General features: G+C 42.6%; 1 protein-coding gene across 13 annotated transcripts in view; it reads right to left on the reverse strand.

Moving 5' to 3' along the window:
- Positions 1-24820, reverse strand: part of PTK2 (protein tyrosine kinase 2) — a 383889-nt gene that overhangs the window by 108610 nt on the left and 250459 nt on the right. For all 13 annotated transcript variants that reach the window (XM_039527647.1, XM_039527645.1, XM_039527651.1 and 10 more), the window contains 2 exons: positions 20943-20973; positions 13387-13439 (listed from right to left, as the gene is read on the reverse strand). In XM_039527647.1, coding sequence (XP_039383581.1) covers positions 13387-13439; positions 20943-20973 — 84 coding nt within the window. The remainder of the gene's footprint in view (positions 1-13386; positions 13440-20942; positions 20974-24820) is intronic.

Below are 24820 nucleotides of genomic sequence, written 5' to 3' on the forward strand. Positions count from 1 at the left end.
ATCTTGCCAAAATATATTTGCCCTGATCAATATGGGTTCGTTGCTGGCAGGCATCTAGCTGATAAATATCAGAAGAAGTGTGCATTTGCTCTATAATATTAATTTTAGTAATTCTTCCTGTGCGCTGCTTTCTTTGGATGCTGAGAAAGCCTTTAACAGGCTGAAGTTGGGAGTACCTCAAACAAATTTGGGTAAGATTTGGTTTTGGAAATTAGTTTTCTATGGGCATATTGGCTCTATACAATCATCTCTGAGATCTGCTTTAGTTAATGGTCATCAATCTCCTTCTTTTAATTTTTCTAGGGGTATAAGTCAGGGTTTGCTTTGGCAATGGTGCCATTTGCGATAAGTGTGAGAAACAGCCCCTTGGTTACGGGCATCAAAATGTTTTCTGGATTAGAACACAAAATACATTTGTATGTTGACAACATCATGTTATATTTGCAGGACCCAGAGCCTCATTAAAAATTACAATTGACTTTGGAATCTGGAGAGGTATCAGGATTCAAAATAAATTATGATAAACCTGAAATTTTAAGTATTAATATTCCTGAAAGGATCAAAACAGTTGTCAGCTACATACATTTAAATGGGTAAAGGAATCTTTAAAATATTTAGGAATAAATATTGTGGAGAAAAATAAAACACTTTTTAAGGAAAATTACCCTCCACAGTGGAATAAAATAATAAAAGACTTTCAGGAACGGAACAAATATTAAATTTCTTGGCTAAGACGTACAGCCTTCGTAAAGATGAATTTCCGACCAAAGTTACTTTTGTTTCAGTGTATCCCCTATTGGTATCCCTGATATGACATTAAAAACATGGCAGGATGTGCTATTAAAATTCATTTGGAAACATAAAAGACAAAAGGTGAATTCTAATGTTCTGTGTAAACTTACAGAATGGAGTGGACTAGCTTTCCATCACAGTTAAAAGATGTGATCAACTAGGTTCAGATTAGACCACCCAAACACTGAGTAAAACGTGAACAAGAATGGAGCCAAAATACAGCTATTCATCATGATTGTTGGGTTAAAAATAAAGGTATGGCACCAAAAATAAAAAATAACCATTCATCCAGATCACCAAGCAGCTTTGAAAATTCCCGTCACCAAGGCCCTCTCTGTTAGTTACTTTAATTAATAATCAGCAATTTATCTCTAGCAAATACAAAAGTGACTATTCATTGTGGGTAAGAGCTGACATTACTCAATTTGGTTGGACAGATGTTCTTGGGTCCTGATTTGAAGTCATACCAAGAGTTATGTAATCATATAAATAATATAAACATCCCATATTTTAAACATGAATAAGTCAAATGTTTTAATGTGAAATCGATACAAGGATGTCTATTTAGACATTAACCACATTTGACGAGCTGATCCAGGAGCAAGTTGGAACAAAAGGTTTAATTTTTAAGATACATATAATTTTGATTGAAAAAGATGGGAGAGGGCTTTGGACAAAGAAACTGATCTGGATGAGTGGATCTCTACATGGGAAAGGGAATATATATCTTCAATTTACATATAACCAATAAAGAATTTTTTTAAATAAATTACTGATTCATTTTATGTCAACTTCCAAGTGATCCCTTGACCCGCTTACATAATGTGCCAGTATAGGATCTATATTTTAAACAGAATGACCATTTCTTTTATTGTTAGCAGCAAAACTTCGTATTTCACAATATTAGAAAAATCTGACTTTTCCTCTTATGGAATTGTGGCATAGTAAAATATAGACTGTTCGTGTAACAAAAGCGCTTTCGCATTCAGTATGTGCACAAGAGAACTGCCAAAAAGAATAGGTATTTAGAACTTTGGTCACCCTTCTTGTGCACTCAGAGGAGGAGGGTTCCTCAGCCAGCACACCAGAATCTTTAGCTAGGTTCTCTGAATATTAGCCTGATTCTGAATAAGTAAAATACGTGTAGTGTGTTGACTTTTTATTGTACCTTTGCCTTAATAAAATGTTTTGGAAAACAATTACATTTTGAGAACTATCAGTTACCCAGCTTTTAATCCATTTAATGTGTGCCATCTTCATTTCATATTGTTATAGTTTAGTTAAAATGTTGTGTGGTACCACAGCCTTACAGAAGTCTATTACATCAACACTATTATCTTCATCAACCAAACTTGCAATCTCATCAAAAAAAGATATCAATTTAGTTTGACAAGATCTATTATAAACCCATGTTGATATGCATTATTACCCTCCTTTAATTCTTTATTAACTGAATGCTACACCAGACACACAGTTATCTTGCCTGGGATCAAAGTCAGACTGATAGGCCTATAATGACCCACATCATTCTGTTTATCTTTTTAAAATACTGGCACTACATTAGCTTTCTTCCAGTCTTCTGAAACTTACCCAGTGTCCCAAGATTTATTGAAAAATTAATCTTAACAATCCTGAAAGCTCTCCAGACAGCCCTTTTAAAACTCTTGGATTCAAGTTATATGGACCTGCTGTCTAACATTTAGTAGCTGCTGTTTAACATTCTACTCAGATACTAGTGGAACGAAAAGAATGTTATCATCATCATCGATATGACTACATCATTGTTTCCCCCCCCAAATACAGAACAGACATATTTACTGGAAACTTTGACTTTTCTGCATTATTATTGATAATTCTACCATTTCCATCTAGCAATCCACCAATACCACTACAGTAACTCCTCACTTAAAGTCATCCCAGTTAACGTTGTTTCGTTGTTATGCTGCTGATCAATTAGAGAACATGCTTGTTTAAAGTTGGGCAATGCTCCCTTATAACATTTGGCAGCCACCTGCTTCATCTACTGCTTGCAGAAAGAGCAGCCCATTGGAGCTAGCTGGTGGGGGCCTGGAACCAGGGTGGACCGGCAGCCCCTCATCAGCTCCCTGCTCCCCTAAGTTCTCTGTGCGGCAACCACTCAGCAGGATATCAATTGCCGGCAGTTCAGCTGTCTCTCCCCTCACTGCCATCTGCTGCTCCTGTCCTCTGCCTTGGAACTGCTCCCGGGAGCTTCCTGCTTGCTGTGCAAGGGGGAGTGTGTGCTAATGTCAGGATGTCCTCTTATCCCCTGCTCCTGCCTCCCGCTTACCCCATCTCCATAGAGCAGGGGGGGACATGGGAGGGAGCTTTCTGGCAGCAGCGGCTGTCTCAACTTGCTGATCTTAAAAAGCCAACGTACTTAGAGTGTGGTCTGCGTACTTAAAGGGGCTCTCTCTTACACAGGGTGTGAATCTGTCTGCCATGCTGTCTCCCTTCCCTCCATTTGTGCTGCCTTGTAGAGTATGAGGCTACATTAACAACGTGTTAACCCTTGAGGGTTCAGCCGAGTGCTAGTTAAGAACATAAGAACATAACACATACTGGGTCAGATCAAAGGTCCATCAAACCCAGTATCCTGTTCTCTGACAGTGGTCAATGGCAGGTGCCCCAAATGGTATGAACAGACAGGTTATCATCAAGTGATCCATGCCCTGTCACCCAATCCCAGCTTCTGGCTAGGGACACCATTCCTGCCCATCCTGGCTAATAGCCATTGATGGACCTATCTTCCATGAATCTATCTAGCTCCCTTTTGAACCCCGTTATAGTATTGGCCTTCACAACACCCTCTGGCAAGGAGTTCCAGAGGTTGACAGTGCGTTGCGTGAAAAAATACTTTGGGTTTGTTTTAAACCTGCTGCCCATTAATTTCATTTGGTGGCCCCTAGTTCCTATATTATGGGAACAAGTAAATAGCTTTTCCTTATTCACTTTCTCCACACCACTAATGATTTTATATACCTCTTTCATAACCCCCCTTAGTCTCCTCTTTTCCAAGCTGAAAAGTCCTAGCCTCTTTAATCTCTCCTCATATGGGACCCATTCCAAACCCCTAATCATTTTAGTTGCCCTTCTCTGAACCTTTTCTAACACCAGTGTATCTTTTTTGAGATGAAGAGACCACATCTGTACGCAGTATTCAAGATGTGGGCGTACCATGGTTTTATATAATGGCAATAAGATAGTCTCCATCCTATTCTCTATCCCTTTTTTAATGATTCCTAACATCCTGTTTGCTTTTTTGACTGGCACTCCACACCACGTGGACGTTTTCAGAGAACTATCCACAATGACTCCAAGATCTCTTTCCTGATTAGCTGTAGCTAAATTAGCCCCCATGATATCGTATGTATAGTTGGGGTTATTTTTTCCAATGTGAAAACTGCAATTTATTGGGGCAATATACTGAATTTCAAGGTGCCTATAAATATTTATATATTTGTACTGAATGAATGCCATATTTGTAAATCAATAGTAACTCCTCAGTGTGTGTATGTAAATACACCCATACACATGACATGTATACATGTGTACACACAAGTTGGACAGGTATTTGGTAGAAAAAAATATCCTAAAGCAGGAAAATAAAATGACAGGCAAGACAGGAACCCCCACCCCCAACACAACCTAACAATCAGTCTCATACACACAAGTACACCCTGGTCAAGTCAAAGGAAATTATGTCCATGTACTTATGGGAAGAATTTGGCCAACTGAAAGAAAACAGCATGATTCGTCACCACATGGCTCCAGTTTTATGCTAGTGTAACTTCAGTGGAATAACACAGTGGTAAATCAGGCCCTGGTTTTAAAATATAATATTAAGGTTATGACACAAACCAACAAAGCCAAGGAAGTTTGCTTTTCATAGTTGATGCCTATCTTTAATTCATCTCACATTTCTCAAGAAATATCAACTGCAAGCACAGAGACTAGTGACTTGTTGAAGGACACTTAGGGAGCCAGCATCAGAACAAGGATTAGGCTCTTTTTTTTAATCACAGGAATGTTTCATTAGGTTATTAAGTATGGTATTTTCAGGTAATTCTGAAACTAAAAGAACTAAAATGAATTGTTTTACCAAACCTAGCTACAAGTGCACAGAAGAAACACTTAAGGCTTCAAAATTTTCCACTGAAATAATTCTGTTACCAAACAGCACATTCATTTTGAAGTGACCTGATAAAATGCATGTGTCAGAAAGTCAAGCTTTTTAAGCTGTGGGCAAAAACCACCTTTTCCCCCCAATTACAGTTTAATAATTCTGTGGGAATGTAAGTTTTACACAAGAAACTCTTTCAGACTTGAGCAGAAGACAGACTTTCATTTTGGGCACAGGGGTCACAAGACAGAGAATGCACTGTGCTTTGCCAGGAATTGTTAAATCTAAATAAAATCTTGTTTGTCCTTCACCCTGAGCTCTTAACATTGCTTGTAATTAGCCTCATTATTAAAAGCAGTTTTTTATTTTAGGTGCTGTAATAATGAAATTAACTTAGCTTGTGACATCTTTTTCTACACTGTGTATCAAAATATCAACATTTGATTGGCTTCATTTTGACCTACAGTAAGCAACTGAAAATATCCATAGTTTGTTTCTTTTATACAAATTAAATCGTATTTCTTTTAACACATGCTAAAATCTGCTGAACTAAAATGATTCAACCCCCTCACATAAGAGTGAATTTTCTTTCTATAGCCCTTCTTTCATTAAGATGTAGAAAAGAAATTCAAAGTTTTGAATAACATTGCTGAAGTTTTAGGGGCTGATCCTCAGCTGGTGTGAACTATCATAGCTCCATGGACTTCAGTGGCACTATGACAGTTTACACCAGCTGAGGCTCCACCCCTTAATTAGCACACTAGGACAGAATTGCAGTGAAAGAGTATATACTGAATTACTGAGAGTTCAGTCACAATATGTACTTTAAGGGACTAAAATTTGCAGTGCCTCTGGTGATGTGTTGTTGGGCTGCTGCGTAGTGTATGTCCTATCAGCCCCACCTTCTCCTTCTAATTTCTTCATGCCATAGTGCAAGGAGCTTCCAGAGGGTCTCTCGATCCACGCTATCGAATGCTTTCTCATAGTCAACAAAGTTGATGTACAACGAGGAGTTCCACTCCATAGACTGCTCGACTATGATGCGGAGCGTTGCTATCTGGGGACTAAAATTATCCTACTATAAATCTAACTGACTTTACAGCAAAAACTAGTAAATTATCTTGGGGGTTACTACAGCCAGGTGCTGAGCACCTTCAATTTCCACAGATCACAGTGTATTTCTCAAAGAAAGCCACTCATCTCACCATTAAAGGGAAATGCCCAATGATTTTAGAAATTAAACTACTTGATACCAGTACTCTAATCTGCTTGCGTTTTGTACTTCATTCTAGACTAAAACATAAAATCATGCATTCGGTCACACGTCAATTTCCCCCTCTAAATAGGCACATATTAATACTAAAAGTTAGACTCTAGGAATTATTTTGGGGAAGTTCTATGGTCCGTGTTCTACAGGAGGTCAGACTAGATGATCACAATGGTTCCTTCTGGCTTTGGAATCTGTGAATCAATGAACACTGAAAAAGCTGTATTTCATTACGGAAGATGTTCACCACTACAGCATATGGCCAGCTGCTCACCCACTTAAATTTTACCACAGAGTCCTATTTTGAGGGTTTAAATGAGATCTTTAATGATCTTTTGCTTACACTCTGCAAAGGGTGAATTTCCTCTTACATGTCCATCTTTCAGCCAGTAACAGTTCCATGCAACATTCCCTCCTTGCACACATATTTTTATACCCAGGAATAGTGTGGGGGATGTGGATATAAACGGCCATTCTTGATCAAGATGTTCCCACACTAAAAAGCATGGACCATGCTCAATGGGCCCAAAGCACCAATCCTGGGATGCCACAATCTCTAGCTCCACTTACATAGTGCCTGTGGAATAGTCCCTATGAGAGATTTGGACAGGTAGGACTAGAGATTTCCTGCCTATGGGTTTCCTAGCATTAACAAGGCACAAAAAATGGCCAGAGGTTGGTCACAAGGAGATAAAAGCATGGTAATTAATACTCCTAGTCATACTCATATAAAGGGTGAATAAGATACATAGATTTAGAAGAATCCGACGAAGTGGGTATTCACCCACGAAAGCTCATGCTCCAAAACGTCTGTTAGTCTATAAGGTGCCACAGGACTCTTTGCTACTTTTATAGATTTAGAAGAAATACATTTAAAACGGGCATAAGCAAACTGAAGATGCATTAATTTAATTTCTGTGAAGGGGTTTATATAATATATATAATTGAGTGAATAAATTATTATTTTTGGAAGTAGCGTATGTCTTTTCTAAAGCTAATATTTGCTGTTCAGAAACAAATTGCTGGCCAAGACAAATTCCTGTAGACTAGACCATTTGCTAAGAAGCAGACCAGCCTGCAGTACAGTCAACAAGATTTTAGTGAACTCATGTGTTACTTCTTTTAAATTAGATATATACAGTATCAGTTTGCCAGCAGCACAACATGAAAATAGGTTCCTCTCCTGAAGGCTTGTAGACAGATGTAATATCCTGTGGAAAGGACATTTTTTATTTTTACATAAATTAAGGAGAAGGGGGATGAAAATTGGGATTATGATGCAGAGTCACTTCTGTGGCCCCATAATAACTAAAACCAAAACAACAACATGGTCACAACTAATCTGTAATCCAATTGAAGAAAGTACATTAAGTAAAATATGCCTATGTATAGATAAATTTAGTGAGTTGTGACTGAAAAAGATTTAGTATTCATTATTTGTATTATAGTAATGTCTAGAGGCCCCAACTGAGACTGGGCCCAATTGTGCTAGGTGCTGTACAAACACACAGTGAGAGACAGTGTCTGCTGCAAAGAGCATTTGATCTAAACAGGCAAGACAGAGGGGAAATGGAAGCACAAAAATGTGAAGTGATGTACCCAAGGTCACACATTTTTTGACTCCCAGCCCTGCCATCTACCAGACCATGCTGCTACCAACTATGGGTGAGAGGTTTCTGGAACCAACCTGCTCATTCACTTTAGTATGAAAAGGAACCTTGTTGCTTAAGGCTAGAAAAACTTCAGGTAACTTTCCAGCTTGCTGTTTTTCATTTTCATGCACTCTATGCCTCTGAACATCTTGAAATGCCAAAATACCATGGAAAAGGTGGTTCTTGCTTTCACTGGGACAAAAAACACTTTAGGGAGTGTCAGATATTTCATGGGAAAGGCTAGAAATCTTGCAGAAACAGTTTAACCTTGTATAGCCAATGGCTTAACATATACATTTGAACTTGTGGTGCATCCCCAAACCAAATCGTGGCAGTGTCTGGTCTTTAGCTATAATCAGTACCTCATTAGCTTGGTAGAGAAATCATTTTTGAAACTGTCCTTCTCAGCGAAGAGAGTTAAAACTACAAATATGGCTAGTTGGCAAACTTTTATGTAACTATTTTTTGTTGCATCTGCAGTTCAAATTTTGCTACTGAGGTTCTAATATTGGGGAAATACTAAACAAAGAATAGCAATGTCAATGAAAACAAGCAGCAGAGTTCTGAATTTATGCTTCCAAGCTATTAAGTGCATGAAGGAGGGTACAGCTGCCAGATAGCTATAAAGGCCTGTCTTATTTGAAACCTCTGGATGTAAACATTAAAATGTCATCAGAGAAAAGATCTTATTCTGCAACTCACTATGGCATCATCCACAGATGGTTTTGCACAGGATGCTGTCAGCTGTCAGCCCCTGCTGATCTGCAACTCTGGTGTTAACTGAGCATTATGCACATCTGTTGCTTTCATTGTTCAGTACCATATATCAGATACAGATTTCAACAAGAGTGCCACTTGTATGTGTCAACATGAAACATTACTTCATCGGAAACAAATTGATACATTCAGGGAGCACAGGAGGCTCTCAAAGAGAACATCTCCAGAGGAAAAATATGTCCCAAGTACCACAAACTTACATGCTAACAATCTGTGTCTATGGTATAAATTCAGTGTAATATCATCTGTGCCAAGCTTGACAGAGGACACATAACATGACTTTACTTGGGGTAAACAAAGGTCAGAAAGTCTTTCACGTCACCTTATAGGAAAGAGTACCTCCCCCCGAACCTCCAAATGAGTAATAAGCAGGATTGCATGAATCATCTCAGTGTGATGTCAGTTTTCCAGTGGTTTATAACTCAATGTGAAACACACAGGCACAATGTTTTAGTATGTGAGGACCTGAAACACTATAAAATAAAAACAAAATAGTATAAAAATACAAAATTAGTTTGGCTTTCTTAGCCGGGGGGAAGGGGCGGGGAAAGAGATTTCCTGGTTTAAATTGTTTTGTTTTGTATTTACAGGCCAATCACTTAGAGAAGTGACTCCCAACAACTGATCCACACACCACTTCTGTTTGTGTGTGCACACATGCCCAATGCTCTCAGAGCACTGCTTGTCTGTCTCCCGTTCATATCTACATTTGACCCTAAACACCAGACTTATGGGGTTAGAAGACCATAACATCATCATACCAAAACATTTGATCACATTACTACAACAACCTATTTATACAGTGCCATAAGTGTGCAGGGTGCTTTAAAGAACAAATCAAAGTTAAGTTTCTGCCCAGAGACATTCACACTAATTCAGATATAATGTAACTGGGGATGGAGAGGCATGTGAGTACAAGGGTTACAATAACAGATTGTAAATGGGCCGGCAGCTGTGTCTTGCAAGCTCCCCCCTGGTTGAGTGCCTGAAGTCTCAGTTTGTGGTGCTGTATCAGAGTGCCACCCACCTCTTGTGAGCGCCCTCCCTTGGTCGATGGTTTCTTTGGTGGGGCTTCAGTGACTCAGCCCTCCACCCGAGTCACTGTAGGTGGAACAGAATAACCCCCTTCTGGGGTATACAGTCTTTGAATGGGGCCATGCCCCCAGCAGTAGCACCAGAACTGGGGGAGGCCAGAGGGGCTGCCTTATTCCTCTCTCCTCTTCCCCCCTGAGGCCCCAACCCCCATCCAAGCCAGCATGGAGCCTGGCTAGGGAACACGGTCTGTTGTGGGAGCCAGGCGGACCCCCCCCTGCCCATGGTGCGGGGAGGCTGAGAGCAGCCTCCAACCAGAGTCCTGCCTGGCCCAGGGCAGGTGAAGGATCTGCAACTCTGCACCAGCTCACCACAGCTGCCCACATGGCTCTCCCTGATCCAGCTCTGTCCGGGAAGGGGGTGAGGATCCTCAGACCCACAGCCTGGCCATGATAAGAGCCGGGCACACAGCTGTAGGGCGCCGTGGACCCTCCATCTGCCCTGGGCGAGGGGCCCGTGGACACCTCTCTGCAGGCCCTCTGCACCGCAAGCAGGTAGAGGATCTGCTGCGGCTTCCCACAGTGGCCTGTGCAGCTCTTATCATGGCTGGCCTGCATCTTCAAAGCCCCACCCCCTGGCCAGAGCCAGGTCAGGGAGAGCTGCATGGGCAGCTGTGGGGAGCCTGGGTCTGCCCACGCAACCTGGGTCTGCCCATCTGCCCTGGGCTCCCCACAGCTCCCACCACTTCTGGGAAGGCTCCGACACCCTTCACCCCCAAGACTTCCTCCCTGGAGACAGTCTTCCTGGAGCCCTCTCTGGGTTCAGTCCTTGCTCAGTCCCTGCAGCCAGGGGCAGGAGATCATTCATAGCTCTCCTGGTCCCTGCCCACATTGAGCTGTCCGTGGTCCTGCTGCTCTTCCAGCCAGCCAGGAACACAGTTCTTGCTCTTCCACCTCCAGGCAGCAACTGATTGACTCTTGTCTCTGCTGCTACTTATTATATGGCCCTCCTGGCCCTAACTGGCTGCTCCTGCAGCTCCTTTGATTGGCTTCCCCTGCAGCCAATCTAGGCCACTTGGAGAACTTCTCTTCTGCTCCTCTCTGGGACAGGGCATGGTAGGACCCTGAGGCCACCCTGTCACACAGATCATGAATAAGGCTACATTTTAGTCACGGGTATTTTTAAGTAAAAGTCATGGACAGGTCATGGGTAGTAAACAAAAATTCACGTCCAGTGACTTGTCCATGACTTTTACTATATACACCTAACTAAAACTTGGACAGGGGGCTTTGGGTGCTCTGGGGAGGATGGTCCGGGGGCACTGCAGGTGGTGGGGAAGGTGGTCTGGGACCATGCTGCTGCTGGAGGGAGGGGCTGGGGGATAGGCAGCAGCGCGTGGCCCAGGGCCTCTGCTGTTGCTGGGGAGTGGGGTTTGGTGGGGCTGGCAGGGGCTACCTACCCGACTCCACGTGTCCCTGAAGCTCTTAGGCAGCAGAGGAGTCAGGGGGCTCTGTGCACTGCTCCCAGTTCTGCCACAAGCGGCGGCTGCACAGCTCCCATTGGCCGGGAACTGGAGCCAGTGGGAGCTGCGAGGTCGGGGCCTGTGGGCGCAGGCAGCGCATGGGGCCCCCTGGTCCCTCCTCCACCTAGGAGCTGCAGGGCCCATGCCACTGGGAGTCAGGGGACCCTCCCCCCCAAGGTAAGCACCCCCCCACACACACACTCCCATGCCCCTAGCACTGGGCCCCCTACTACACACTCAAATTCTGTTGCTGGCCCAGGGGCTGTCCGGCTCAGGCAGCCCTGAGCCAGCACCAACCGCTGCAGAAGTCAGAGAGATCACGGAAATCTGTTATTTCTGTGAACTCCATGACAGACTCGAAGCCTTAATCATGAGATATGTGCACTTATTGTTAATTTAATTTTTATATATATGATACATACACCTCTACCTCAATATAACGCGACCCAATATAACACAAATTCGGATATAACGCGGTAAAGCAGTGCTCCCGGGAGGCAGGGCTGCACACTCCAGTGGATCAAAGCAAGTTAGATATAACGCGGTTTCATCTATAACGCGGTAAGATTTTTTGGCTCCCGAGGACAGCGTTATATCGAGGTAGAGGTGTATATTGGGTTTTTCATGTTTTTATAAATATATATTAAGAACTGAGGGTGAAATACTCAGAGATGCCAAGGACGTACCACACTTTTACTTGCAATGGGGCTGTGTTGAGGGAGGTTAGGTGGAGGAGTCATGTGGGGTGTCTCACTTTAGGGGGTTGTTTAGTTGGTCAGGGAGGGGGCTGCAGAATCCAGGCTTATATGGATCTAGTGCCACCAAACCCTGCTTAGTCGGTACTGAAGGCACAGATGCTGTTATTCAAGTCAATGGGCTCGAATAGTAACTCTGGTGATGCTGTGTGGCAGCCCAGCATTTTGGTATGTGTATGAATTCCATCGCCTTTTCCATGCTTATTTCCTTGCACAAAAGTCTGTCTAATTGGGTTTTATGCAGAGGGGGTGCATTTCACCTAGGAGGAGTAATATCAGGCAGAAGCAGAGTTAATACAATGTTCTTTAAAAAGGCTAAAGTCTAGAAAAAGCTTTAATCAGAGACACACTAACCAAATGCCATTGTGCCCTTTCTCCCCCTTTCCACATAGTATGATGGAGCATCAACTAGAGCTACGAACTCCATAGCTTCTTCTGTGCATGCCACCAATTTGTGACAAGTTGAAAAATATTATGGTAAGGTTGTAGCCCCTCTATACTTAAGACTGCAGCTCAATGTCCATTGTAAACCCCATTTGGTCCCAAAATTGGTACCTATGGCCTGTGGCCAACCAATATAAGTCTTCAGTAATGTGTCATAATAATCATATTCTCTTGTGTTGTAAGGCTTCTCTATACACGGGTATATAACCATTACTAGGAAATACACATCTTAATCCCTGTGCATCAAGAAGATGGTGTATCCTGCAGAGGGACTCTCAACTACTTTTATATTTTCCTCTGAGGAAATGTCCACCCCTTGAAAGAGAGCCTACGTAAACGTTAAAAGCTTTAGATAAATACAGCCGCTCTATCCAAACATGCTGAAGGAATTAGAAATCTATTATTTCCATACTACTATCAAATAATGAATATGTATTTATGGTTTTTCCTCACATCCCCCAAAGCTCAGACTAACTTCAGTGACTTTTCAATATCTAAAATATAAATAGTGGTTTGTGCAAAACAGCAGCAACAACAAGCAAGCTAATAATGATCTCCACTTCTCTCAGAAAACAAAATGACAACTGTGGAGTTTTTATATTGCCTATTTTCCCTTTCATTTCATTTCATTACAAATTTCAATTATGAGTAGTAATTTGTAAATAAACACAGTTAATTAAAAGCCATTACAATCTAGCATATTTCTAAGCCACTGCAAACTTTAGTACTTAAAATTAGCTTTGCTTTGAAGTTTTCTGACTTTATACTGTATACGTTAAAATAAGGATATAGTTACAACTGGTAGGTCTTATAAACAACAGTATGTAGGAAAGCTACAAAAAATAGTTTTTCTTTAGAAACTCCACAAGGAAAGAAGCAAAGCTAAGGTCTTAAGAAAATTAGTAGCAATGCAATAAGAAGTGAGCTATATTTACACAAGTGTAAAAAACCATCCAAATATTTGCTAGCTTTATAAACAAATTTATAATCTTAATGGTCCTTACCTGATACAGAGACTGTATGTGACCTTACTCCTTGCTTCTCATTGTTGGCCAGCCTGTAAAATAAAGGTTTAAATCGGTGAATGCTGTACATTCTTCACGGTTGAATAGACTGTGAATTCATTCTAACAGGGCACCTACTGTAATTAGTAGAGCCAATCCATTGCCATAGAGACAAATTTTGAGGGGGGAGAAAATTAAAAGAGGAATGTACCATTTTAAGTTTACCCGGGGGAATGCTTTAAGAAGCCCATTTAAAAAAAGCACAGAAATTCATTATGACATAAGCATAGTTCAAGAAAAGCTTGTTTTTAACAAGTTTGACCAAACAAATTTTAATAATACATGTCCATAAACATAAACCAGGATCTGTTTGTTTACCCAATTCAATAGTATGTCCACTTATTTAATTACATATTGGAAACTTAAAATGAAAACAGTATTTTAAACTTAGTCAAGTTGACTTATTTGATAACTTGTCCCTTAAATATCCTTTTCTGCAACATACTTTGGGTCAGAAAGACTAGGTAACTACTGTAAGCCAAAATATAATTTAAAGCAGAGTGATGGATTACCTTGGTTTATTCTGCAATTTGTTGTGTATCCTTTTGGCAGAAATAATTGGCTTTTTGTCTAAAATGTGATTTATTTATGTACAACTGAATAAACAGTTTTCAATGATTTTCTATGTCAGGTAAATAACTGTGACTAATTAAAATTGCATTTATCAGTCTACTAAACATCAACAGTAAAAGAAACACTCAAGTTAGCTGTTTCAGTAAATTATTATATTTTCTTTTTACAACGGAAGAATAAAAGAATCATACACTCTTCATTTATGAAACAGAAATCTGATCTGCTAAAGGAAAGCCTTTCCAGATGCAAGATGTGTTGCCTAAAACTTATGAATATTTGACCCAAGAACTGTCTGCAACAGACATACTAAGAGCATATATAGTACCTGTAATACAACAGCATGGAATGTGCAAAATTACATTTTAACTCTCTGTTACCAATAGAAGCTCTTCTGGAAAACTGTTATTTCATCACAGAAGGCGTAGCAGCTGAAAAAATTTCAATAAAAAACTAATGCATTTAAAAATTCATTATTTCCTACTTATCCTTTGTATCCATTTTATGTAAAAATATTTTTATTTTATCATCTCATGCATTACCCCTCTGAATAACCACACAGTCCGATTGATTTTACCCTTATCCTTCCTTTCCTCCAATCTTGTTGCCCCCTTTGCTGCAGCATGACTAATATTAGGCAAGCTGCTTCTCAGGCCTGGTCTACACTAGGAGTTTATGTCGAATTTAGCAGCGTTAATTCGACTTAACCGTGCACCCGTCCACACCAGGAAGCTAATTAGTTCGACCTAGAGGGCTCTTTACTTCGAATTCTGTACTCCTCCCCGACGAGGGGAGTAGCGCTAAATTCGACATGGCTATGTCGAATTAGGCTGTGTGTGGACGGAAATCGACCTTAGTAGCTCCGGGAGCTATCCCACAGTGCACCACTCTGTTGACGCTCTGGACAGCAGTCCGAGCTTGGATGTTCTGACCAGCCACACAGGAAATGCCCAGGGAAAATTTGACACGCTCCGGCGCCTTGTGGATGTTCTGCAGGACCGCAGGCAGGAGGACAGAGCCCCCCTGTACTGTATCTGCAACCGCCCTCCCCCGCCACAAAGTCCCAAACCCCCCTCACCCAAAGTAACAAGAAGGAGGGGTGACAGGGGCCGTGAAAACTGTCACTGCACCCCTGCAGAGTGCACAAATACAAGAAGGCTCTCATTCCCTAAATGTTGAGAAGTCCTTCCCTTCCTGGCTCACCGAAGCCCCAATCCCAGTTTCATCCCCTAACTGTGTAGTTGATTATTAAAAGTAGTTTGCTGTTAATTACTATTTCCGTCAAGTTTTTCTACAGAAGACTGTCTGTGGAGGGGGGGGGGGAAGGGGGTTGTTAATTGCATAGGACAGTCACACCTTTACCAGGGTACAGACACTGGGGCAGGATCAACAGCAGGTCACACACACAGTGGAGTCAGTAGGCACCCTGGTCGGTCTGGGAGGTGTTTTCCATGTTCTGTGTGGGTGGGAGGTACGTGACTTTGTGGCATGGGAGGGCAGTTACAGAACTTATGCAGCGGTCCTTGTCCTGGACCACAGAGCCACGCAGCAGGGGAATCTGTAACCGTCCTCCCCCGCCACAAGGTCACGTAGCCCCTGCACACAGAGTCCCGAAAAGGAGGGATGGAGGCTCCGTTGAAACAACCAGTCCGGCACTGCAGAGCGCTCTAGGAGCAGGAGCCTATCATTCCTCGAGTGTAGAAGCGGTGTTAACATCACTGCACACCCTACCCACCACAGTCTGCGTCCCTGTTTCAACCCTTTAACGCGAATTCATTAATAAAGAAAACGTTGTTAATTAACAATGTTCCATTAACTTTATTTTTAAACGTGTGTTGGAAGGGGGGAAACGTGGTGAACGGGGTATGTAACCGCAGAAGAAAGTCAACAGTAACTGAAGCAGGGGCAGGGGTTCAGCTTCTCTGTAAAGAAACTGAACAGTCACAGGTTACCCTGCTCCCTGAGGAACCTAGCTTTCAAAGCCTCCCGGATGCACAGCGCTTCCCGCTGGGCTCTTCTAATTGCACGGCTGTCTGGCTGAGCGTAATCAGCAGCCAGGCGATTTGCCTCAACCTCCCATCCCACCATAAAGGTCTCCCCCTTGCTCTCACAGAGATTGTGGAGCACACAGCAAGCTGCAATAACAATGGGGATATTGGTTTCGCTGAGATCCGAGCGAGTCAGTAAGCTCCTCCATCTCCCCTTGAGACGTCCGAAAGCACGTTGAATGATGACAGTTACCCAAGACCACCCTCGACACATTTTTCCCCCCAGCATGCATTGTGGGGAAATCCCAGAATTCAAATGGGCAGCGGGGACTGCGGGAAAGCTTCCCACAGTGCACCGCTTCCAATGTCGATGCTTGCCCCGTTAGTGTGGACTCACAAAGTCGAATTAGTGTCCTTAGTGTGGACACAGAAATTCGACTTTGTAAGGTCAATTCCACAAATTTGAATTAAGTTAAATCGAACTAATCTGGTAGTGTAGACATACCCTCAGAGGTGGCCCCCCTACTCTCACGTGGAAATCCAGTAAAACCAATGGGTCTTTACCATGAATAGATGATCATAACGATTAACTGCTGTGCTTCATTTTCATGCAGAGAGACACCTTCTTCTCTTGTAGGAAAGAGATCACTTTGGTTTACCCATATGTTCAGCTTAATAAATTACAACTGAAATGTACAGACGAGCAATTTTTTCTGAAGTTCTTACTTCATAGATACACTAGTTCAGGGAAATACTGAAGCATGTGCTTATTAATGGGGATGCTTTTGTAAACTGGTGCCTTAAACTGTAAATAACGTATGCAGCATTGCAGTTCTTAATTTGTAATGAAAGAGGCGGCAGGGCTCAAGCAATTTTTTTACTTTCATAACTGATGTGGCAAGCCCAGAGGTGCCAGGGCTCAGAATTGCCACGCCAAGAGGTGCCGGGGTTTAGATTTGGCAGCCCAGGCACAAATTAAGCACTGCAGCATTGTCATAGTTATGTTGGTCCCAGGATATTAGTGAGACAAAGTGGGTGAGGTAATATCTTTCATTGGACCAACTTTGCTTGGTGAGAGAGACTCTAAAGCTTGTCTCTCTCACCAACAGAAATCAGTCCAATAAAAAAAATGGTAAATAATAGTATTTTTACCTACAGTCTGCTTTAAAACGTCAGGCTTGCTTTTGGAGAATCACTGATTTTCTCCAAGTGCCAGGGATCAGATATGCAACCATACACTTTATACATCTGTGGGAACTGACATGTAATTTAGGTTGTGATTTTAAGTATTGTTAAAGAAAAAATGTTTTATAGAATCCAGTAAGAATAGAAATGTTTTCATGATTTAAAACAGAATCCCTATGAAAATAATTTTTTGTTGGGATTTAAGTATTTGCTTGTGATGTTTGTAACCCATATCCTGCAACACTGTGTTTATATCGGAGAATCAGAAACTGACTTAAGGTATGTCTACACTGTACACTCCTTTCAGCAGCGGGTAGTGTACGGGTACTACATACCACCTAGCACAGATATAAATAGCAGTGTAGATGGTGAGGCACTGCTTACACAAGCAGAGTAAAGACATGCCTGAACCCTGTGGGTATGTACCCTACATGGCTCTCTGCTCGCCCAAGCTGCGCATCTTCTGTTTGCACTACTATTTTTAGCAATGTAGTATCCTGAAGCTGGTTCCCTGCTGATGGAGGCTTTCCCCATCTCAGGGAGCTGCCAGAACCTTTCCCCACTGCCTCCCCACGTCAGAGCCTTTACTCACCATAGTGAAAGGCTCCGGCAGCAGGAAGCTGCCAGAGCCTTTCCCCCCTTTGCCTCCTCTTGCCAGAGCCTTTCATTTATACAAGTAGCTACACACCACAGCGTGGGCACAACTTGCTTTTTACTGCGCCATGTAGCTACACATACCCTACATGCTACCATTAGAGATGTGTAGTACAGATGTAGCATTAGCCCTGGTCTACACGGTGGGAGGGAGGGGGGCAAATCGATCTAAGTTACGCAACTTCAGCTACGTTATGTCGACGTACTTAGATCGACTTACTGTGGTGTCTTCACCGTGGTGAGTCGACTGCTGCTGCTCCCCCGCTGACTCTGCCTGCGCCTCTCGCGGTGGTGGAATACAGGAGTCGATGGGAGAGCGCTTGAAGGTCAATTTATCGTGTCTAGAATAGACACGATAAATCGATCCCCGCTGGATTGATCGCTGCCCGCCGATCCGGCGGGTAGTGAAGACATACCCTTAGAGTAATTTCATTCTCCAAGATGAGTGAAATGTTGACAGGATTTTTAATTATCAAAGGTAGTGTTAGAACACAGGCAAGGACAAACAGTTATTTTTATTCTAACAGGCTCCCTAGGCAAACAGTTATAGTTTGCTAAAAACAGCATTTTCAGGTATCCTTTTTTTGTAAATTTTCAGATTCAAGAGCTGGTACCTGGTTCTGCCTGCAATGGTCTGTGCTGTGCCTTGGCCTGAGACATCTCGCAATAGGTTGATTGGAGTGGGATGCAGACAACTGGATTTTTCCAGAATGAGCAGCCCAGCATGGTGTCCAAGATCACAACATGGGGGTTGTGGAAGGTTTCCCAGTGAAGACATTAGGGCTTGGTACAAAGCCTATGAGTTTTTCCACTGAGTTCAAAGGGCTTTGGATCAGCGCCTAAAATCTTATCTAACTGTGTCCGGGGCAGGATGCATGATGATGGATAGTTCCTTCATGTTTCAGTTTAATGCTGAAAAAAAGTGACTCTGTAGTTGTACATAACTCAATTCATTCTAAACTTGAGCTCTCCTAAAAGTGGGTTTTGGTGCATAAGCTTTTCATGCTTAAGACAGGCAGACAGGTGACCAAAACAATTCATATGTTAGAATGGATTAAGGATAAGGGTCAACAAGCATAAGGTTGACAGGCAGTAATGGGGCTTTGCTCACTTGTTTTTCTTAATGTTTTTCCTTGTCTTGTGTAAATTGTAGTTCCCAAAAAGCATCCTCACATGCAAAGATGGGCAACCAACTTCAGGATGAGACTGCAGATAGGCTTTGGGGTGGACCTTCCCCTCTCATTTTGGCACATAATTAGTGGTTTAACCTATTGTCAGCCTTGCCTGATGAGCAAGTGGCTAAAAATACCTCTGATCCTGGTTGCTCACCTGGGAGAGAATGATCTAGTGAATGGAGCGGGTTTGTCAGTACAGGTCAAGTGGGTCTTGAAGTTGCTACAGCAGAGTTTCCCCCATACAACAATTGGTGTGTTATGAAATGCAGCCCCAAGGACAAAACAAGCATACCTAGGAGATGTTAAACACTTGTCTGGCACTGAGTGGAAGTGGAAGGAAAGTGAGTCTCAACACCACTTTGTTTAGAATTTCTAGGTTCTGGTGGCAGAAAGCCCCACCATGTCTTAGACACAGGATGGCTGCCTAGCACTGGTCAGAGATATTAGCATCTATTTGTCTGACACAGATTGGCATTCTCTACAGCTCCACAGTCATGGCTGGAACAGTATTTAGCTACCCACTTTGGCATTTATTTATTTTTTGGTATTTTAACAGGCTACAAAATTAAGGTGCATTTTTATATTACTGATATTATTTATTATTTGTCTTACAATAGTGCCTCAAGGACCCAGCTGAGACTAAGCCCCATTGTGATAGGTACTGTACACATAGGAAGAGACAGTTCCAGTCCCAAAGAGCTTACAATCTCAATAGATAGGATGACCAATGGTTGGAGAATGGAAACATTACTTCTATTTCACAGATCCAGCATTGAGACAGAGAGAGATTAAGCCCCCAATTCAGCAAGGTACTCAAACACTTAACTACTCACGTGCTTAAATTTATGCACATGTTTAGAATTCCTGATTTCCTGAATCCCATTCCAGTGGTTTAAACAAAAGATTGCCCTTCCTCTTAATCAAGTCTTATCCATGGTGGTTAACACTTTTTCCTTAGATCTTATATTGAATACCATTTGTATGCTTTACATCACCTGTCACTTCTTTAAATTACATGGTCTCATATGACTACACATTATTCTTGTATTTGCCCAAAGCAACAATAAAAATGAAATATATATTTTAAAAACCTAGGGCAGGGGCGGGCAAACTTTTTGGCCTGAGGGCCGCATCGGGTTTTGGAAATTGTATGGAGGGCCGTTTAGGGGAGGGGATCGTGGCCCGATCCTCCTCCTCTATCCACGCCCCTCCCCCAGGACCCCACCCCATTCACACACACCCCACTCCCTGTCCCCTGACTGCCCCCCGCTGCCCCATCCAACCCCTCTTCTCATTCCTGACGGCCCCCCCCCGGGACCTCTGCCCCATCCAACCACCCCTTCTCTCTGTCCCCTGACTGCCCCAGGAACCCCTTCCCCGACTGCCCCCCCGCCACCCCATCCAACCCTCCATCTTATTCCTAACTGCTCCCCCCCTCGGACCCCTGTCCCCATTCAACCCCCTGTTCCCCGCCCTCTGACTGCCCTGACCCCTATCCACACCCCCGCCCACCTTCCAAACTCCCTTGCCCTCTATCCAACCCCCCCGCTCCCTGCCCCCTTACCGCGCTGCCTGGAGCACTGGTGGCTGCTGGTGCTACAGCCGAGCTGCCCGGCAGGAGCCAGCCATGCCGTCGCCACCGTGCAGCACAGAGCAGCGGGCCAGGCCAGGCTCTACAGCTGCGCTGCCCCAGGAGCTCACAACCCCACCACCCAGAGCACTGCGCCGGTGGCGGAGAGAGTTGAGGCTGCGGGGGAGGGGGAACAGTAAGGGAGGGGTCAGGAGCTCAGGGGCTGCGCAGGAAGGGCCCGCGGGCCGTAGTTTGCCCATCTCTGACCTAGTGGGTCATTTACATGAATCTCATCAAAACATTTTAGAACTCAAAACTGATGTTTCTTAATGACAAATTACAGGCAAAACTTACTTTGGTATTGATGGTAAAGCTCTTTCACCTTCTGCATAAAGAGAAAAAAACAAGGTTAATATTTTATTTACATATTATTGATGAAATTCTCTGTACAATATTTATATGCACAAAATCCTGTCTCATCATAATAATCTCTCAGGGAAACCACCTACCGAATCGAAAGATCATTCTATATTCTTTTTACAACAGCATATCACAAAATATTATTATCTTGTTAACAGGCTATACAGAACTTCTGGTTGAATCTCATCCATATCGTTTACAGTTTTTCCTCAGAACTTTAGCTGTTTTTTTCATTATTGAGAACAGAATTTAACTCAGCCAAATAATTGCAGAAAATGACAGTACTGTAATTCCTTCCTCTATTAATGAGCATTTTATTAGATACACCTAATACACTATTATAGATGAAGAAGCTATTCAAAACTAATCTGAACCATCCTAATCAGTACATGAGAGATTGTATGAAGCATTATACTAGCTAATATAGCATTTTGTAATATGATTTATTATTTGGACTGTACAATAAAGTGACAGCACCTGCTCAATAGCTAAAGTTAAGTTATAATGATAACCTAAGTCCAATTTTCAAACTCTCCTCCCAACCTCTCCTAAAAGAAAATGTACTTCCTGAAAAGAATTTGCCCGCCCCTGCCCTAGGTTTTTAAAATATATATTTCAGGAAGAGGGGGAGGTGCAGAGCAGGTGCAGAGCAGTGCCGCAGGAAATCCAGGACAAATGCTATTCCAGAGTCATTCATCCCAGGAGCGGGACTTGAAATCATAGAATATCAGGGTTGGAAAGGACCTCAAAAGGTTATCCAGTCCAACCCCCTGCTCAAAGCAGGACTAACCCCCAACTAAATCATCCCAGCCAAGGCTTTGTCAAGCCTGACCTTAAAAATTTCTAAGGAAGGAGATTCCACCACCTCCCTAGGTAACCCATTCCAGTGCTTCACCATCCTAGTGAAAAAGTTTTTCCTAATATCCAACCTAAACCTCTCCCACTGCAACTTGAGATCATTACTCCTTGTTCTGTCATCTGGTACCACTGAGAACAGTCTAGATCCATCCTCTTTGGAACCCTGTTTCAGGTAGTTGAAAGCAGCTATCAAATCCCCCCTCATTCGTCTCTTCTCCAAACTAAATAATCCCAGTTCCCTCAGCCTTTCCTCATAAATCATTTTTGTTGCTCTCTGCTGGACTCTTTCCAATTTTTCCACATCCTTCTTGTAGTGTGGGGCCCAAAACTGGACACAGTACTCCAGATGAGGCCTCACCAATGCCGAATAGAGGGAAATGATCACATGCCTCGATCTGCTGGCAATGCTCCTACTTATACAGCCCAAAATGCTGTTAGCCTTCTTGGCAACAGGAGCACACTGTTGACTCATATCCAGCTTCTCATCCACTGTAACCCCTAGGACCTTTTCTGCAGAACTGCTGCCTAGCCACTTGGTCCCTAGTCTGTAGCAGTGCATGGGACTCTTCCGTTCTAAGTGCAGGACTCTGCACTTGTCCTTGTTGAATATCATCAGATTTCTTTTGGCCCAATCCTCTAATCTGTCTAGGTCCCTCTGTATCCTATCCCTACCCTCCAGCGTACCCACTACTACTCCCAGTTTAGTGTCATCTGCAAACTTGCTGAGGGTGCAAATCCACACCGTCCTCCAGATCATTAATGAAGATATTGAACAAAACCGGCCCCAGGACCGACCCTTGGGGCACTCCGCTTGAAACCGGCTGCCAAGTAGACATGGAGCCATTGATCACTACCCATTGAGCCCAATGAACTAGCCAGCTTTCTATCCATCTTATAGTCCATTTATCCAGCCCATACTTCTTTAACTTGCTGGCAAGAATACTGTGGGAGACTGTATCAAAAGCTTTGCTAAAGCCAAGGAATAACACGTCCACTGCTTTCCCCTCATCCACAGAGCCAGTTATCTCGTCATAGAAGGCAATTAGGTTAGTCAGGCATGACTTGCCCTTGGTGAATCCATGCTGACTGTTCCTGATCACTTTCCTCTCCTCTAAGTGCTTCAGAATTGATTCCTTGAGGACCTACTCCATGATTTTTCCAGGGACTGAGGTGAGGCTGACTGGCCTGTAGTTCCCCGGATCCTCCTCCTTCCTTTTTTTAAAGACGGGCACTACCATAGCCTTTTGGAGGTCATCTGGGACCTCCCACAATCGCCATGAGTTTTCAAAGATAATGGCCAATGGCTCTGCAATCACATCCGCCAACTCCTTTAGCACCCTCAGATGCAGTGCATCCAGCTTTTCTAAATAGTCCTGAACCACTTCTTTCTCCACAAAGTGGTCACCTCCTCCCCATACTGTGCTGCCCAGTGCAGTAGTCTGGGAGCTGACCTTGTTCGTGAAGACAGAGGCAAAGAAAGCAGAATGTACATTAGCTTTTTCCACATCCTCTGTCACTAGGTTGCCTCCCCCATTCAGTAAGAGGACCACACTTTCCCTGACCTTCTTCTTGTTACTAACATACTGTAGAAACCCTTCTTGTTACTCTTAACATCCCTTGCTAGTTGCAACTCCAACTGTGATTTGGCCTTCCTGATTTCACTCCTGCATGCCTGAGCAATATATTTATACTCCTCCCTGGTCATTTGTCCAAGCTTCCACTTCTTGTAAGCTTCTTTTTTGTGATTAAGATCAGCAAGGATTTCACTGTTAAGGATTCCACCACCCTCCCCCAATATTCAGTTTAAAAGCCAGCTGTGCATAATAGACACATTAAAAGGTCTTTCAGGTATATTTGGATTTACCACAATTTAAACTTTATTTACATCAGAAATGAAATAATTTTCAAAGCAAACAAATGCTCTAATAAAATGCTTGTCAAAAGCATTACATAAGAATGGCCATACTGTATCAGATCAATGGTGTGTCTAGCCCAATACCTTGTCTTCTGACAGTGACCAATGCCAGGTGCTTCAGAGGGAATGAACAGAACATGTAATCATCAAGTGACCCATCCCCTGTCACCCATTCCCAGCTTCTGGCCAATAGAGGCTAGGCCAGGGACACTTCAGAGCATGGTTTTGCATCCCTGCCCATCCTGGCTAATGGCCATTGATGGACCTATCCTCCATGAACTTATCTAGTTCTTTTTTTTTTAACTCTGGTCCTGGCCTTCACAACATCCTCTGGCAAAGCATTCAACAAGTTGACTATCTGTTGTGTGAAGGAATATTTCCTTTTGTTTGTTTTAAACCTGCTGCCTATCAATTTCATTTGGTGACTCCTAGTTCTTGTGTCAGGAGTAAGTAACCCTTATTTATTTTCTCCAAATTAGACATGATTTCATAGATCTCTATCATATCCCCCCCTTAATTGTTTCTTTTCCAAACTGAAAAATCCCAGTTTTATTAATCTCTCCTCATATAGAAGCTGTTCCATACCCCTAATAATTTTTGCTGCCCTTTTCTGTTCCTTTTCCAATTCCAATATATCTTTTTTTGATATGGGGCAACCACATCTGCATGCAGTATTCAAGATGTGGGCATACCATGGATGTTATATAGAGGCAATATGATATTTTCTCTCTTATTATCTATCCCTTTACTAATCTTTCCCAACATTTTGTTAGCCTTTTTGACTGCCACTGCACATTGAATGGATGTTTTCAGAGAACTATCCACAATGACTCCAAGATCTCTTTCTTGAGTGGTAACAGCTAATTTAGAGCCCATCATTTTATATATATAGTTGGAATTATGTTTTCCAAACAATTAGTGTGATACAATAGATAAGTGAGTTAGAAGATATTTTGCTATTCTGACAGCAGGATGAAAAAGTTCAATTAGTACTTGAAAATGAAAAATTTCATATGACTGAATAATTAACACAATTATT

The sequence above is a fragment of the Mauremys reevesii genome, linkage group 2, assembly GCF_016161935.1.
Source record: "Mauremys reevesii isolate NIE-2019 linkage group 2, ASM1616193v1, whole genome shotgun sequence".
Lineage (NCBI taxonomy): Eukaryota > Metazoa > Chordata > Testudines > Geoemydidae > Mauremys > Mauremys reevesii.